The sequence below is a fragment of the Cyanistes caeruleus genome, chromosome 9, assembly GCF_971803275.1.
Source record: "Cyanistes caeruleus chromosome 9, bCyaCae1.hap1.1, whole genome shotgun sequence".
NCBI lineage: Eukaryota > Metazoa > Chordata > Aves > Passeriformes > Paridae > Cyanistes > Cyanistes caeruleus.
Window position 1 is genome coordinate 11556415 of NC_141709.1, and position 18296 is coordinate 11574710.

The following is an 18296-nucleotide window of genomic DNA, read 5'->3' on the forward strand; positions in this document are numbered from 1 at the left end:
ATGAACAAGGGATTACAAAATAGGTATAATGCTTATTAAAATTGTTAACTTTGTTAACAGAACAATTAATATTAAATTAAAACATAAAGAACAGCCAGTACAACTCTTGAGTACAACTCTACAACTCTAGTGACTTCATGTAACTCATGAAAACCCTTTGTACAAAACTTGTACAACAACACTACTCTGCAACATTCTAATTGTTCTAAACAGTAATTTCAAATAATCACACATGCAAAAGCCAATTAAGGGGCTTTATAAATGACAATTACTGTACCTAAAAAAACCCAGAATATCTGAGCAGCTTCTAATAAGGAAATCTTAGATTAAGATAGAAGGTTGTGATCTATATGTACAGCCATGAAAGCAAGAGGGAGTCCCTGAAACCACTGCTCATAAGAAACATATATTGTAGTGCATATTTGTGTACAGTTCTGGAAAACAAATTCTGCTCAAAACAGCATCAGTCTGTCTGATAACTTAGGTGATGAAAAAACCTCAAAAACCAAAATGAATAAACACCTCCCCCCAGCCCCCAAAACAAAATAGGAAAACATTTTGCACCAGGTAGCTCATCCAAGTGTTGAGAACTATTTTTGTTTTACTTGTCATTGCTCTGATTTTGGGAATCACGACTTGACAACTGAAATTGCAGGGAGATTATGTTTTATTCCATCAGCTGACAGCATCAGGGATGCATGGGGAGATATATCTTCCAAACCATGCATACCTGGTCAAGACAAGCTCCAGGTGTAAATACACATTGATCCCACAAGCCCACACCTCCATGCCTGCCCTTCTCTGCCTTCTCTCTCTTCACATTATAATTAGCTGCCACACCTCCTGGTGGTCATGGGCTAGGGTCTCTGGGATGAAGGCCAAATGTCTTCCTTGGTGATTGCTGTTTGACCTCTGCTTCTGGGCAGGCACAGTGAAGGTTTGGCTCTCCCTGAGGTCATCTTGTTCTGCTCAAAATCACTCATCTGGTCCTGGCTGGTTTCTGGAGTCACAGGTTTCTGCTTTGTCAGATTTTCACAATACCTAGGTCTTGCTTTGCTGAGTCTTATAGTTTATATAATATAGCATATCTTAATGATTTTTCCCTGGCAACTAAGTTCCTATGTAATCTGTTACAAACTCTTTCTTCTCCACCTGCTTAAGCATGTTATAGGCTTCTAAAATTCTGAATTTTCAAAACCATATATGTTCCTTATTTCAACTCTCTACTGCTTTATACTGCCTGTGAGAACAAAGAGGGTACTCAACTGCCTTTTATTTTCAAGGTGTGTGCAATTTTAAGTATTTCTTAGTGCTCATTTATGGTACCTTCACATACAGGAGTTTTTTCACACAAACCCACAAGCAAACCACAACCCAAAAGAACCCCAACTACAAAAATCCCCGTGCAGAAACACAACACTTCAAGTATTTCACAGCAATCAGAATCAGCAAGTTTCTAGAATCATTATATTATGTGTAATAGCTCATCAGTATGTTTACTGCCTTCCATGTGCAGAAGAGCTTATGCTATGCTCATCCCCAACCAGCTGAAACTATAAATACATTAAATGGAAAACCATCTAATTATCTAGGGTGTCTTTTATTTTAACCTATATCGGGTCTTAATAGCTACAATGTGCTTGACTTGTGCTGTTCACAGTGTTTCAGTGATTCTGTTTTCTCTATCCACATTTTAACTTTGCTATTAACCTTGCTCAGACTCTGTGCCCAGGAATTTCTGTCAAGAAAGAGTAAAGTGTTGCTAGGACCTAATGGTTTTGACTTTAAATATCCTATTTAATTACAGTTTACTAGACATTGTATATCTGGCAGTTCAAAGGAAAAAGAGTTTGTCTAGTAATAGCACTGAAAGGACATCTATTTTTACACCTAATTTTGGAGATTCTAAAATCTGGACCTCTGAAAAGCTCTTTTTGTCCTGAGGATTTTCCATCTCTGTTTTAATAGTTATTTTTCAGTTATGATAATTCTGCTTTCCATAGGGTATTTTTTCCATAACGAGGGAGGATGTACCTAATCGATAAGATACTTTAGACCTTGATATGTTAAAATCTTAAATGCAAATATGAGTATTTTTTAAATTATCTGGTATTTGGACACTTAGTGAGACAAGCTAAGATTTCCCTAGTCCTAGGCATACTGTAAACTATTTTCCTGTAACTAAGGGCTTCTAAACAGCAAATAAATTCCTTTTCTTCGTTTTTTCATCTGTGTCTCAGGTTGCAATGCAAAGATAGAACCAGAAGTATGTATTCTATTACCATCTTTTAAAACCAGGTAGGACACTGTTCTTTATCTCTTCCATGACCCATCCCTCATAAATCTGGGGATCCTCTGTTAATGGGCCAGCTGTTAAAACCACATGTGGCTGTGTTCTTTATCTCTTCTGGACCCATCCTCCCACCAGGGGGTATCCTCTGTTAATGGGCCATTGAGTCTCACTGCATGACTGAAAAAATTACATCATCTCATTCGGAGATGCTCCACCCAGGGGGAGGAGCCAAGCATTCCTACCTGGGTATAATCTGAGATTTGGAACACCACAGTCACTCTTTTACCACTGGATTCCCAGAGGAAGACCAGACCCATCTACACCACCACTGGACCTTCACAGGAAAACTGCACCCTTCTACAGGATCAGGATCTACAGGATCATTACTTCAAGAAAATCACATCTGTCGCTCCAGAAGGACTGCAGCCACTGTTTAATCAGACTGCTAGCAACACCCTGACAAACAGGGTGTCAGGTTGTATTCTGACTGTGGTTTTTTTTGTACTACTGCATTTTTATTTTAATTTTTTAATAAATAACTGTTATTCCTATTCCCATATCTTTGCATGAAAGCCCCTTAATTTCAAAATTATAGTAACTTGGAAGAAGGGAGTTTGCATTTTCCATAGCAAGGAAGGCTCCTGCCTTCCTTAGCAGACACCTGTCTTTAAAACTAAGACAGTCAGGGGGTCAAATTCCCAGATTCTCAATCAATTCATTGATTATATTCAGGTACAGTTTCCATTTAAATACACAAAAACTAAGTTTAGAAGGGATGTTAAAATTTAGCCCAACACTCTTTGCCCATCTCTTGAGGGGGAAATAAATAAATTAATTTTTTTTTTTCTGAAAAGGCAAATGCAAAATTACTTACCACCAGTTTAGCTGTATATTCATGCAAGTCAATAGTAAATTCTTTACTGATTTTAATGGGAATAATTAGGTCAGTTTTAAAATTCAAAGAATCTCAAGTTTCCAGCTTCTGTAACACCCCTTTGTATCTTTCAAATAAGTACAAAATGCATCTGCAGTTGTTCCAAATTCCTTGTCCCGAGGCTAGACCCAGCCAGCTCTGGTTAAAATTCAGCAATCCACAGCTTTGGAATTGGTGCAAACAGCACTTGAGCTGCTGTGTTCAACTAGTTTGGAAGCAAATTATAAACGGTCCTATTTTAAAAGTCCGTATTCTTACTGTTCTGAGAAACTGAGTAAAATTACATTGCTTGTAAGGAAAGCTGTCCAAAATAGGTGCTGGATACCACAGTAATAATCAGCTTAATAAAAGTGCTTTGAGTGAATGCCATCTCACAAAAACAAAATGTGGCATGGTGCTTATTAGTAAAACCAGCTCGTTAACTGAAATTATTTGTAACTTGCCAAATATTAAATTGCTCAAATTGGTTTTTGTAATTGAATTTCAAGAAAATGAACAGTCTGTTGTAGTAATAAAGTGAGTATTTGGTGTATTTTCTCCAAATTAAAATTAAGTAAATGAGTAGCTAAGACTTTTCACAAATTTTGATTTTTTTTAATATCTAAAAATATCAGAAAGTTAATTTTCTTTTACTGCATTGCACTAAAAATTAATGTAAAGCTTAAGGGAACTTGAGAAAACCAGAATCATTAGAAAGTAATTTTTTAGGGTGAATTGTCATATTATTTTTGAAAATGAAATTTACTTTCTGGATCACTTGTCCTATTTTATAATTTATTTTACCTGGTTTATGTTTGATTCCTCTACAGGCACATCCTACTCGCAGTGGTGGCATTTGTCTTATTTCCTCATCATCAGAAGTACACTCATAAGTTCTGTTACATGCCCACCAATTGGTCTGCTTCTATTCTACTATTGGTTGCAGTGTTCCATGCCCCTGGATCTGTTTCACTTTCAGAGCCTTCCCACTTAATGCACCAAGGGGTATCTGCCATATATTGGAATTTCTGAAGCACACCCATTGACCATGTACTGTCCCAAGCCTCAGCTCCATCTTTCCCCTCCTGCCCTTCATGCCTCCATACAAGAACAGTATCTGAAACATTTTATATAGCTTTTTCATATTTTGGTAAAATACATTCCTACCTTGCTTCATCATTATCTGAAGTCATGCAAACGTCCCAATCTATGATTTGCCCCACATTGCCATGACTTATAGCACAATCTGGTTTCTTTAAAGGTTTCATCCTTTCTCTTACTATTTTCCAGGTTTCTTTAATGACATGTCTTGTCTCTGGTACCTGTTTACACACAATTGTTTTGTTCTTTTGTACATCAGGTAATTTTGATGTTATGATTCCCCAATTTATTTGATTTCCTGATGCCTTTGGTATTGGCATACAAGCAGTTATTCTGCTGGTGTTTTGCATATTGGCAAAATCTTTAACTAATCCAATCATTACATTTCCTGTCTGAATTGTATTAGAGACTTTTATCGCTTGTGTTTCTGGCTGTACCTCCACATCCCTCTTCATTCTAAAATGAAGAGTTATCAGCTGATCCTTTTGCATGTCACATTCCAAAGTAACATTGATTCCTACTGATGTTACTAAAGGCCATAAAACTATCATCGTTACAGTCACTGACAACCCAAACATTTGAAACAATTAAACACGTTTTATCTGCAGCTTCGTTGGTCTTACAGTTTGCACAGTCCACAATGCAGGAGAAATCTTCTTCACTTTGGTGTAGTGTATCCAGGGATCCAGTCTAGCTACTTTGACTGCTGTAAAGGTAGTCAACAGCACCTGATAGGGTTTATTCCACTTTCATTTTAATGGTTCCTCGTTTCAGGTCTTAATGTACACTTCATCTCCTAGATATATGTCATGAACTGGATTCTCGAGAGTCAGCGGCTTATTTCACACAACGGTGCTCCAAAGTCGAGCTAGAGTTTTTCCAAGAGACAGAATATAATTATACACCTCTTGCTTCCCTGTAACATGTACATTTAGATTAGGTTCAGGAGATTCATATGGTTTCCCATACAATATCTCATAAGGATTGACTGACATCCCGCTTCTAGGCTTTATCTGAATCCTCAGCAGTGCTATTGGTAAAGCTTGTGGCCACTGCAATTTGGCTTCTTGGCATATTTTACTGATTTGCCTCTTCAATGTCTGATTAATTCTCTCTAGCTGTCCACTGGATTGGGGTCTCCATGGTGTATGGTGATCCCAAGCTATTCCCAGCAACTTACTTAGCTCTCTCACTACTGTGGCTATGAAATGTGGGCCCCTGTCTGATGATATTTCTAGAGGCAACTCAAATCTTGGAATGATTTCTTGCAGCAACCACTTGACTGTCTCCTTTGCTTGGTTTGTGAGACAGGGAAGAGCTTCTGGCCATGCAGAAAATGTGTCAATCCCCATTAACAGATATTTGTATCCTCGAGTTCTTGGTAATTCCGCAAAATCTACCAACCAATAATCTCCTGGTTTTATTCCTACTCAAATTCTTCCTAACTGTGCCTGTCATCTAGCTACTGGGTTGTTCTTTAAGCAGATTTCACATTTTGACATTACTGATTTTGCCATTGTTAACATCCGCACCAAGATTAAATTTTGCTTTAACAATTTCACCAATGCCTCTGCACCCTACTGACATTCATTATGTTTAATTTGTAGAATTTCTCTCATTATCAAGGAGGGTACCACTATTTGTCCTTGTGTAGTCACATACCACCCTTCTGAATTCTTTTGTGCATTCAGCGAGCGTCCCAGTCTCTCATCCTCTGTTGAATATTTTGGTTTTGGAGGCAAATTGAATTGAGATACATTAGTTTTTAAAGGTGTCAATGCCATTGCAGTTTGCACTTCTCAAGCAATTTGTCGGGCTGTCCAGTCTGCTTTTTGATTTCCCCCATGAATTTTGGAGCTTCCTGATTGGTGAGCTTTGCAGTGCATGATTGATACTTGCTCGGGCTTTTGTACTGCTTTCATTAATTGCAGGACTGCATCTTGATGTTTAATGTGCATGCCTTGAGAAAAGTCCTCTTTCCACAGTGCCCCGTGTACATGTGCCAATTCAAAAAGCATATTTTGCACCAGTCCATATATTTACTTTGTTCCCTTCACTCAGCTCTAACGCCCTGGTTAAAGCAACCAGTTCTGCTCACTGGGCAGTTGTGTTTTCTGGCAAGGCCTTTGCCTCTACCACTGCACCTGTTGTTGTTACCACATATCCAGCGTATCTGGTCCCGTTCTCCACAAAACTGCTTCCATCTGTAAACAGCTCCCAGTCTGGTTTGTTCTAGTGGGACATCTTTCAGATCTGCTCTAGCCAAAATGCTGTGTTCTATCACTTCCACACAATCGTGTTCCAACGGGCTTTCTTCAACTGTTGTATCTAAAAACAAGGCTGAGTTCAAAAGGTTAGTTGTTTTTAATGTTACATCATCTTGTTCTGTTAGAATTACTTGGAATTTTATCATTCAATTTGGGGATGGCCAATGGCGCCCCTTTTGTTCCAAAACAGTGGTTACCATATGTGGTACATAGACATCTATGTGTCTACCCAGAGTGGGTTTTCTGGCTTCTTGTATCAGCATCACAGTGGCTGCAACTGCCCGCAGGCATGAAGGCCATCCGGCACTCTCATTGTCAAGTTGTTTGGAGAAGTAGCCTACCGGCCTTTTCCAGCTTCCCAAAGGTTTTGTCAGCCCTCCCAGTGCTAGGTGTAGTCTTTCATGCACAAACAGGTGAAAATCTTTGGACAAATCAGGTAATCCTAACACCAGAGCAGCTGTCAATGCCTCCTTTAGTTTGAGGAACGCTTTTTTCTGTGGCTTGCCCCAGGTAAATGGCTGCACCTTCTGGGCCTCATACAGGGGTTTAGCAATTAGTCAATAGTCCATGTTCCACAGGCAGCACCATCCAGCCATCCCGAGGAAGACTCGCAGCTCATGCAGGTTCTGGGATTCTGGAACAGCACAAATAGCTTGAATACAATTAGTACCCAGCTTTCGTTGCCCTTGTGAGGGGCACATGCACATCCCAGGTAAACCACAGTTTGCAGGGTAATTTGTGCCTTTTATTTCTTTATATCCTCCCATTCCCAGTTGATTTAAAATTACAATTGTTACCTTTATGCAGGTTGTTTTCTCTTCTGTAGCTATCAGCATACCATCAACATACTGTAACAGCAGGTATTGCTCCCTCAGAACTTGCCTGTTTTCGGTCCAAATCTCCAGTTCTTTAGCCAGCTGGCTTCCAAAGAGGGTTGGACTGTTCTTGTATCCTTGTGGGAGTCATGTCCAGGTGAGCTGAGTTTTTCTTCCGTTTTCTGTATTTTCCCATTAAAGACAAACAGCTTCCTACTTTCTTTGTCAAGGGGTATGCAGGAAAAGGCATCTTTTAAATTAATTACAGTAAACCATTTCTATTTCTCTTTTATGGATGTCAACAATGTGTAAGGATTAGCGACCACTGGATAAATATCTTCAGTTATTCTATTTATTGCTCGCAAGTCTTGTACTAGTCTATACTCGTCATTTGGTTTCTTCACTGGAAATACTGGTGTATTAAATTCTGATTCACATTCTTCTAGAATTTGGTATTTCAAAAATTTATCAATAATCTTTGCTATTCCTTGCCATGCTTCTGGCTTTATGGGATACTGTTTAACCTGTACAGCTTTTGCTCCTTCTTTTACTTCTACATGTACTGGTTGTGCCAACTTAGATTTTCCTGGTATGTCTGTTTCCCATACAGAGGGAATTACTTCATCCTCTACTTCCCTAGGGATAGTAAGGACTGGTTTTTCTTATATTATTAAAATTTGTCCTGTCTTTGATTCAAGAATTTTCATTAAAAGTTCTCCATTCACAGAAGTTATTACTGCATCCAGTTTTGCCAATAAATCTCTTCCTAAAAGTGGAATTGGACACTCAGGCACATATAGGAATTCATGTGTTAAAACTTTGTTTCCAAAACACAAATCCAGGTGTTGCAAGAATTTCCAATTTTCCTCCTTCCCTATGGCCCCAACTATTGTTGTTTTGTCCCCAGTTTACCCTTTCAGATCATTTAATACAGAATATGTAGCCCCCATATCCACCAGGAATTTTACTTCTTTATCTCCCAATTGTATAGTTACTAGAGGTTCCTGTATTGGTTTTTGTTCCAGTTCTAGTCAGCTGCTGTATTCTCCCAATACTATTAATTTCTAAATCTCCTGATCCTGATTGAACTGATTGCCGTGGTTAAACAGACTCAGGCATTCATTTTTCCAATGCCCCTCCTGTTTACAATAAGCACATTGGTTTAACATTAATATTGACAAAACTGATCCCCCTGGTCTTCTGCCAAGTCCACCCTTCCCCAGTTCATGACTACATCTACTGCGTCCTCTGAAACCTGGATTCTCTGTTGTATTACTGCCAAAAGATTTTGCTGCTGCTTTTTCCTAGCTTCTTTTTCCCTCTTATGGTATACCTTCCAAGCCACCTCAAGTAACTTATCCAAATTCTTTAATTCCTCTCCTTCTAACTTCTGCAATTTTCTCCTAATATCATCCTGTGACTGCCCAAGGAAAATGAGAGCAAGCTGAACTTTTGCTAATTTTACATAAATCTTGCCCAAAGTAACCCTGTTTGCAATGTGCTAATAAGCACCCCAAAGGAGAAGTACGTGGTATAGGGGCATTGCCATTTAAAACCCTTTGAGCTTCTCCATGTTAGAGTTACAATACACCACACACCACTGATGCTGAACCTGCAACACTTTCACAGTTGTCTGATGGATGGTGCCCAGGCAATACCAGGAATTCCTCCAGCCCAACCGTGCTGAGGTTTGGCTGCGTCTTATCAGCAGACACCAGACCAGACTGCAAAGCACCTTACCTCTCTCAGAGGGATGTTGTGAGCAGCAGAGACAGTTGCAGCTGGATGGGCTCCCTGAGAATCCCTCATTGCTGGCTGGAGCGTGATCGGGTTGCAAACTTGCCCAACAGCACTCACAGGGTCCCATCTGGGTCGCCAAAATATTACTGTTCATGAACACACATGATCACAGAATGATTATATGCAGGTGCTTTTATTGAAGCACACGGGAACTAGGGGTATCAGCAGCCCAAATCTAGCTCCATCGTCTTTGTCCAAAGTGCAGATATTTATACAATTTCAGCTGTAGCAGAAATCACGCTAACAACCTTATCAATATTGCTTCGTAGCTTAGCCCCTACTTGTACGAACATGTACAAATCTTATCTCTAGGTGTCTTAGAGACCCCAAGCACCAATTCCTGTTACTACAAACATCTTAACTTTCTAAACCATCCCAAATACCATGAATTCCTGTGGCCTACTTTTTCATGAATTTCAAAAACATTTAACCCTATAGTAAGACTTCCAGCCTGTTTGGAAAAACTTTCTGTCAATGGGAATAAGAAATAATATGAAGAATGGCATTTCTAAAGAGAGAAGCCAAGTGTTTTATAGATTCATTTGTTTGAGATGAAAATTCTGGAAGAGAAAGTGTCACACTGCAAATTGAAAAATTTTTATCAGGGTAGGTACTGATATTAAATGAAGTAATTTGGTTTAGTTTTTTTTCTTTTTTTCTAAAGAAAAAATAATCTGGAATGTATAGTCTGAAGACAGCTATTAAGCAATTTCAGTTACTTTACAGAATATCTCATCTCCAATTCAGAAGAACCCAAATGCATTTACTTACTGCAAATTTAATATACTAGAAAATAGTGTTTAAAGTGCATTAAGTGCTAATGTATGGTCATTAAGATTTATGGAAACTGAAGTAGATGGATTCTGATCTGACAAGAATCCTCTCCCATAAAATCCTTTTTATGCTTATTTTTACTGCAGTAATTCAGCTGCTCTGTCAGGGCCCTGCAGTCTGAAAGGAGGAATGCACAGATGGAGCTGCAGTCCTGAGTTTCACCCCATTGAGACTGAGGTTTAACAGTGCCCTTCTGTTTTCAAAAAATGTTCAAGTATTCTCCTTAAAAAAAAAGTAACCACTGAGAATTTGTCATAGTTAGTCACACAGAAGCAATTTAGGATTACAGTAGAACATGGAAAAAAACCCATACTCATTATACCAACACCACGTGTTTATCAGCATCCTGCTCAAGAGTTGCAGGCCGTTAAAGCAATCAAGTTTTACTGAATGACATTTGATCACTAAGCTAAATTCAGTCAAATCAATGTGACAAATTTTCTGTCCTTTAAAGAATGTACATGTGTGGATGCTAAATGCAAGCAGCAAGCAGGGAGCTCAGTGTCTGTGGAAGAGCAAGTCACATAACTTTCTCAGTCTCACCTGAGAAAGTAGCCTGGGAAATCATAAGGAGGAATCAAAATAATCCTTAGAGATAGAAGACAGCCTTGCAGGTGTTGTCAGTTTCTTGTTTTCTTGCAAGAGAAGGCTGAGGAGTGGTGTACCCCACTGACCAATGATGGTAATGTCTTAGATTACTGACCAATAAAAATTTTACCTTTCTGGACTTTCGTGTACTTGTCTTTAAAAGAAGATTTGGGGTAATAAACCTTGATCTCCTGTTCAACTCACAAGATGGTCCGTGTCATTACTACCTTGCCATTCCCAATATAGTGCGACCTACATGATTCTGTCTTGTTCAAGTTTTTCAAAAGCATGCCCTCTTTTTCAAATGCCTTAGTGACAATAGTGATGAATTTGGTTGTATTCATTAGCACAAATATACAGTTACTCCACTCCTAAACTAATGAAGGACAGCATTAGAAATGAAGCAGTAATTTCCATAGATTTCTAAGTATTAAATTACAAAATGTTGTTCTATAAAATTCTGACAGCAGAAAATAAATTGATAAACATGCCAATAGATGAAAGAAAATTTGAAGTCTACTGCAGTATCAAGTACCCGGGAATTCCTGAAACAAGCAGGTCTCTAAAATAGTGATTCCTGATACATGTGCATTGAGAAGTCAGACTTTTAAAAAGATAATTTTGCAGTATTTTTAATCATTCTGTCCTAGTTTAGGGCAAATTAGGGAGGAAAACTCCAAATGGGGATTTCCACAGGAAAATGCCCCTCCCCACCAACTGGTCCGGGAAAAGGAAAAAAAAAATTCCTTGGAGAGAAGTGGAAAAAGCTGTTTATTTAACAGAAATTGAATAATATTAAATAATAAAACCTCTTGCTGTTTGATGGGATGGTAAGTCTAGGAAGAAAAGTCTTTTTTCATGTGGTGCAGCTCGGCTCGCTCAGGTTCTTATCAGTCCCTCCGGCGCTGGAAAAGTGCCGAGGCCCAGGCCCCGGTGGGCCACAGGCGTGAGCTCCTGGGGTTTGGCTGGGTGTTCAGTCCAGAGCAGGCTTGCACAGATCCAAAAAAAACCACAAAGGTCCAGGGAACTCCTCTGCCTCAGCTAGCTAAAACTAACTAAAAGCCAGAGAGAAGCTCTGTCCCGCTGTCTGTCCATGCTGCAGACAACACAGTCCAGGAGCAGGATGTGCGGGAGTGATGGTTTTCTTTAACAGAAACTGCGCGCTTCTTCTTCCCCCTCTCTTGCTCTCAAAGCCAGTCTTAAAGGTGCAGAACTTAATATATAACATAAACCAGACGATTTGGGATACCAGTATCATAAAGTCACCCCAGGACATATTCTTATTTCTGACTTGGGAACAGAAGTTGTAATGAGCAACTGAAAGGTAATTCTTGATATCTTGAGCTGGTTCTGAACCTGGAGGATGGTCTTCTACCTGCAGAAAATAATGCACCTCTGCAGGAGAGAACTAGAATTGGTTTTGATTCACCCACTTCATTTTTCTCATTGGTGGAAAAGCCTGCAGAGTGTTTCACAGCCCAAATATAACAAGTTCCTCTATCACTAATAATTCCAGGAATCATTTGTATATGTAATGTGAATTACAATTATATTTTTTACAATATTTATTACCAAGCATGTGGTATTCTCAACATTATTGTCAATCTATCTGGCACTTTGGAACAGTGGGAATTAATTAAATTTTCTGTATATTAAACAAGAATTATAAAATACTTTAGACAAACGAGAATAATAAAACGCAAATAACTATTCATTCTTACATGGTCTGAAAACTTAATTGTGAATCCTGAAAGTTATGACTTCTGTATTTTATTCTTTTCTTTTCCATGAAATTGATACATGGTACCAATAGCTGTGAAGTCTAATTCCAGAAAATGCCTTAAAGTGTTTCTACATTTAATGACACACTAAAACATAGTACTTTGCTGAAGTGAAACCCAAAACTTTTATATCTGCTGGACTTTTCTTGTTTGGTAAGAAAGGTACCTTGAAATCACATAGTCTGAGATGATGGAAGAAGCTGCGGTTTGGCTTTTCCAAAACTTAAGCAAGTTCCGTAAGAGAAGGGATGTCTCTTACTACTCAGCACCAAAGCCTATTTCTAATGATAAACCTAGTAATTACACATAATTATGTAAAACAGCGGGACAGCTTTAAAATCTGGACAAAAATAATTAAAAGCCCATTTGTCTAACTTCACTTTTATCTGGTGACTTTCTCACTTAACCCAGGAGTCATTCAGTGTGGTAAAATAAGCCAATATAGAAAAAAATCGCAATAAGGCACATGGAAACTCCGTGGAATTTCAGTGCAGCAGGCTAAAAGCACAGGATCACTCCTGCTTTCTGCCTGAGGGGCAGTGGCTTATCAAAGCAGAAAATCTGAGACTGTTCTAGGAACCTTTATCAGGTAAATGTCTGCAGGCCACCTATGATTTATATGGCCCACTGGCTATTTGATGAAATAAGAGGTAATCTCCTGTCCAGAAGAAACATCTCTCTCCATAAGTAACTGCTCTTGGCTTTAGTGAGATTAAGTACATCAAAGAGGAAATACTGCTCCACTTCAAAATACTCAAGAGAAAAACAAGGTGTGATGAGCCCTTGTTGGAAATCTCTGTCCCCAGCCCCGGGGATCACCCAGCTAGCTTCTTGTCCACCGGGAGAGGGGGAGGTCTGACGAGGGACAAAGGTAAAAGAAGAAGGAAGCTCTTTTTTCTGGGACAAAGTCCCACAGCATATTTTCAGAGCTAACTCCAGGGGAAAAAAGAGAAAGAAATCATGAGGACTTTTAAACAGGGGGTAAAGGAGAGAGAGAACAGGACCCCAGCCAGTGGGGTGAAACGGAAGACGGAGGGGCAAGGGGAAGGAACCAACACACCACCAACCTAGGTGGGGCAACAGGGAGAAACCACTTTAGTGTAATACAACAAACAAAAAGCCCTTTTTTTACATTTGTGAAGATATTTATCTCTGTCATCCAGTACAGGGAGCAGATTGGTTTTTCAAGCTCAAACACCTTCTTTATTGGCTCTTTGGACCTCAGGAACAAAAACCGTCGAAATATAATTCACCTTACAAATTAAGAATCCTTCCCTTGTCATTTAATGCTTCTGTGTTTCAAGATTTCAGTTTTGGTGCCCAGGATGCCAGTCTGGGTAAACAAGGTTTGTCAGGTGTCCTAGTTTAGGGTAAATCTGGGAGACGACCACTAAATGGGGTTTCTCCAGGAAAGCAAAATTCAAACGACCCCTGCCCCTAACTGGTTTGGAAAAAAGGTATTTCTTTGGAGAGAAGTGGAAAAAACTGTTTATTTAACAGAAATCGAATAACATTAAACAATAAAACTTCTCACTGTTTGATGGGATGGCAAATCCAGGAAGAAAAGTCCTTTTCATGTGGTGTAGCTAGGCCTGCTCAGGTGCCGGATAGTGCCGAGGCCCAGGCCCCGGTGGGCCACAGACGTGAACTCCTGGGGTTTGGCTGGGTGTTTTTCAGTCCACAGCAGGTTTGCATAGATCTAAGAAAAAATAAAAAAAAAGTCCAGGGAACTCTTATGCCTCAGCTAGCGAAAACTAACCAAAAGCCAAAGAGAAGCTCTGTCTCGCGGTCTGTCCGTGCTGCAGACACCACAGTCCAGGAGCAGGATGTGGGGGAGTGATTTTTTTTTCAACACAAACTGCTCGCTTTTTCTTCTTTCCTTTCATTCTCAGAGCCAGTCTTAAAGGTGCAGAACTTAATATATAACATAAACCAGATGATTTGGGATACCAATATCATGAAGTCACCCCAGGACACCTAGTCAATGACATCAGTGACACCTCATGTCTATCACACAGCAGTGACTCTTAGTAGTTGTCATTTGCAGGCACTGCCTTCTTAACCAGCCAGTGTGTGCACTTACAGTTGTGTGGGTGCAAGTGAGGCAGAATAATTGTTTTATACTTCATCACCTGGCACAGTTCCACCTAGGAAAATAATCCCACAAAATATTTTTAGCTTTATTTCATCTTGGTTTATATTCCAGTAATACAGTTCTGCAGCTAAGAACATTTCACATTTTCTTGTTCAATTGTTCATTATAAATTGAGGTGATTTTGGTCATACACATGCTGAATTACCTTCATTTCAATGTCCATTTTTTTTCACAATAGATTGACTGAACATAGCAATCCAACTGATGGTTTGTACATGTAGCTACTGTTGCAAGTCCATGAAATTTTAAAATTTTAACTACAGCCACCCATCACTTCCATAAAGTTTCATTTAGGAACTGAAGATAAGTTTAAGGTATCTTAAAAATACACAAGAAGGGTTGCAAAGTTTTCTATTTTAATTCTCATTCTGGGATCAGAGATTTCTGACACTGGACTTTGCTAGATTTTGTGCCCTTTTCACAAAAAATTCTGTATTTATGTGGAATAGCATTTTAAGTAGAAGCACAGAGAATTAGGTGCAAACAGTTACAGGTAAAGAAATTTCCAATTGCATTGTGTTTGTAAGACAGATCACAGCAAAGGTCTGCAGTTATATTTCTTTTTCTACTTGCTGATATAATCACTGGTAATCTAAACAATATTGCAGTTCATGCTGCATTAGCAGTTACAGCTTAGTTCTTGGATTGCATATTTTCCTTTCACCCATTTTTAAAATGAATGATTTAAATTACGTGAATAAAGAACACTAAACACTTTGCAAATTAAGCAAAACAAATGAGAAAAATTACCAATACCAGGTAATCGCAAAGCTGTTTTGATGCGAAATGATGTTATTTAAAATAGCACTTGATCAGCTGTCTTTAAGTGTGTACTTGGAGCATTTAGAAATGAAGTTATTTTAAATTAATAAAGCTATTTCATTGACTGCATTGCAGGCATGGAAATAAGGCATTATATTTTTTTCTCAAAACTCATGTATTTTCAGCTATTTGGAATCTGGCTGCTGATAGAATGCGTTAAACCCCTTTTACCTTCATTTTATTATCGTGTAGAAACTTTGAATTTAAACATCCAGTCATAATCATTTTTCATTCAAATTGATCACAGCTTTGAAACAGTTGCTATGAAAGTAATCACATCACAAGAAAGACAAAAATGTAGGTCATTTGAATAAAAGGGAAATTATCATACAACTAGAACACATTCGTATCTCTTTTTGCATGCAGCCTTTCAGGCAAAGTTGCACATATAGTATTTTGTATTCACTTGAATGTTTTAGATTTTAATGAATTATGAATAATATTATAACTGTTGTTGCCTTACACAGCATTTTGAAAAATATTTCTAGTTAGAGTGACCTGTTCTCATTAGTTTGTCACTTTGAGCCCTCTCTTGAAATTGTCTGGGTTCCAATAAAAAAGTAATTCATAATAAAGGATGTCTGTTGTTATAGTGGCATCTTTATTTTCTAGGTGAATAAAATGGCTTATACAAGCACAGGAAGATGGCTCTTCAAAAATCACATCTCAAAGATTATGACATTGAAAAGGAGGGATCTAAGAACAGAAATGCTTAGGTAGGATCAGCCTGTGCCTAGAGCAACCCTGGGAGGGCTGCAGAGGAAAGGAGTAATGCCAAGAGGAAGGACATCCCTCATCCTGTGGAAAGCTTTCTCTTCTGTGCTGGCACAGTGGGAGCTCCTATAGACAACCCCAGTTACATCAGGGGGAGATCTCTGGAGCCTGGTCCCCACCAAAATCTCATGGCAAGATAAAACCAAAAGTAAAAATGCAGAGCAATTTATATCTGTCAAGACATGGTAAGAGTAGCAGTTTTACTCTGAGAGGTTTCAAGACTTTATTTTCTGCTAGGTAATTATGCAACTTACAGAATAAATAAAATTACAAGCCATTTTGTTGCAGTGTCTCACTGGGAAGCACCCTTAGCACATGTGCACTGTTTTTCTGCAGGCTTCATGGCACTTGGTACTGATGCTCAAAAGAAAAGGTGCTAATTTTTGACAGCTCCCCATCAAAACAAGCAGTTTTTCTCCTTAATATAAGTTATATTAAGGCTCTCAAGACCTCATATACATTTAATGTGTATAATATATGTACAGCCCTTCTTTTATTTAGAGATGTGCTTCTGGGTTTAGGTACCCTCTACTTCTAAGGTAGCCCATATTTCTACCAAAAAGCATTTGAAATTAGCTCTGCCATGTCTGCTAGGAAAGCAGACCAAACCCCTTTCTGAAAATGAGCTCTGTCTAGAGCAGGACTGTTTCCCAGGAAGGCATGTCATTTTCCTAGGCTCAAAAAATGCTAAAAATGATTTTTTTTTTCATTATATTTGTGAGTCTTGGTGTGGTTTTGGTGGTATTTTGTGTTTTTTTGTGTTTTGTTTTTGGTTTTGTTTTTCTTTCTTTGATTTTTTTTTCCATTTTTCTTCTTTTATTTATGTTGATTTTTTAGACTAACTTCTCATTATTAAACAGGCTAATAAAATGGAGAGGTAAGAATCTGTCACATTGATGAGTAATATTTACCCAATATTTTCAATTAATAAAATACTCATTAGTCCATATTCCATTTCAAATTTTTACTATGGAAATATTTTATTCCTACAGACCTTAGAAGGACCTTGGCTGTCTTACATTCCTGCAAAATAGAAGCCTAAAGATATTACTCTATTCATCAGCACTGCCAAAATACTCAAAAACTTTCCTGCTTGGCTCCTGTGACAGTGCAAGCTCAAAGTGATAAAAAATCAGACAGAGAAATATGCCCTGCTCTCATCAGCATTTGAAGCAAGACTGCCATCAGGATTAGATTTTTTTTGTCACTCTGTACTGTCCATTTCCCACATAAAATTCTGATGAATTTGGAGTGTATAATATTTTGTGGTAAATGCTTAATGCCATGTTGCCTTGCACTACATACTTCAGACTGTGTAATAATTCTGCTGCATTTTGATAAGGCCTGATAACTATAAGGGCCTCTGCTGCACCAAAGAGCCACAGGCTCCTGTCTGCTGCCCCCATGATGTTCTCAGGGAAAATCCTTGCAACATGGGAACATGCAGGGAGATCTAATTCTGAATGTATTTCCACTATATAAATCACATACAATTTGGCTTTTGTGAGTTTAGCCATAGATAGACTAATATCCTTTTATTTTTCAGTCATCCACTTCAAGAAGTAAAATTACAAAGAGAACAAATGCATGTGATTCTTGGTATCCTCATCTGCCTTCCTCTCAAATCCCAAATCCCTTTTTTTCTTGCTTCCAGAACAAAAGGAAAATAGATCTATTTTACTTAATCGCTGATGTATTTAAAGTGGCCATGAGGAATTCACCTGAAAATTTATGAATGGGCCATTCATATTAGAACAGCAGCCTTCATGGATATAAGGAGATCTTGCCAGACTTCCTCCTGAGGTTGGCTTATAGATCACAACCAGTTACAGGTGAAAAAAAAATAAAAAATAACCTGTGCTGAAATATTTTTTACTTGGGCAGTAATGATGATTGCTTTTTTACAGCTCCAACGAGGAGCTCCAGTGAGGACTTAGAAACTGGGAAATGGGAAAAGAAATTCTGTTTAAGACTAGAAAAGTTTTTGCAGATTGTTCTTACAATTAATAAAAGATAACCTTTCTTTTATTGTCCCACCTTTCTTGCACTTTCTGCATGGGGTGTGCAGAAATCCCTCTTGGAAAACCTTAACTGCTATCATGTGCTTGATAGATCTGAAGCTCGAGCAAAGCAACTTTTGCTAGGAGCCTTTT

The 18296-nt window shown here is 38.5% G+C and overlaps 1 protein-coding gene across 5 annotated transcripts in view; it reads right to left on the reverse strand.

Moving 5' to 3' along the window:
* Positions 1-649: 649 nt before the first annotated feature.
* The window catches only part of LOC147651595 (uncharacterized), a 32145-nt gene continuing 14498 nt past the window's right edge, over positions 650-18296 (reverse strand). Inside the window, exons 2-5 of one of the 5 annotated variants that reach the window (XR_015274140.1) lie at positions 13927-14091; positions 9130-9275; positions 7457-7609; positions 2806-7208 (exon numbers count right to left, since the gene is read on the reverse strand). Coding sequence is in view for 1 of the 5 variants with exons in the window: in XM_086842902.1 (XP_086699028.1) it covers positions 7132-7208; positions 7457-7571; positions 9130-9275 (338 nt within the window). In the remaining 4 variants the exon portion in view is untranslated. Of the gene's footprint in view, positions 7209-7456; positions 7610-9129; positions 9276-11364; positions 14092-18296 lie in introns of those variants that run through there. The other 4 variants (XR_015274142.1, XR_015274141.1, XM_086842902.1 and 1 more) reach the window with 4 other exon arrangements.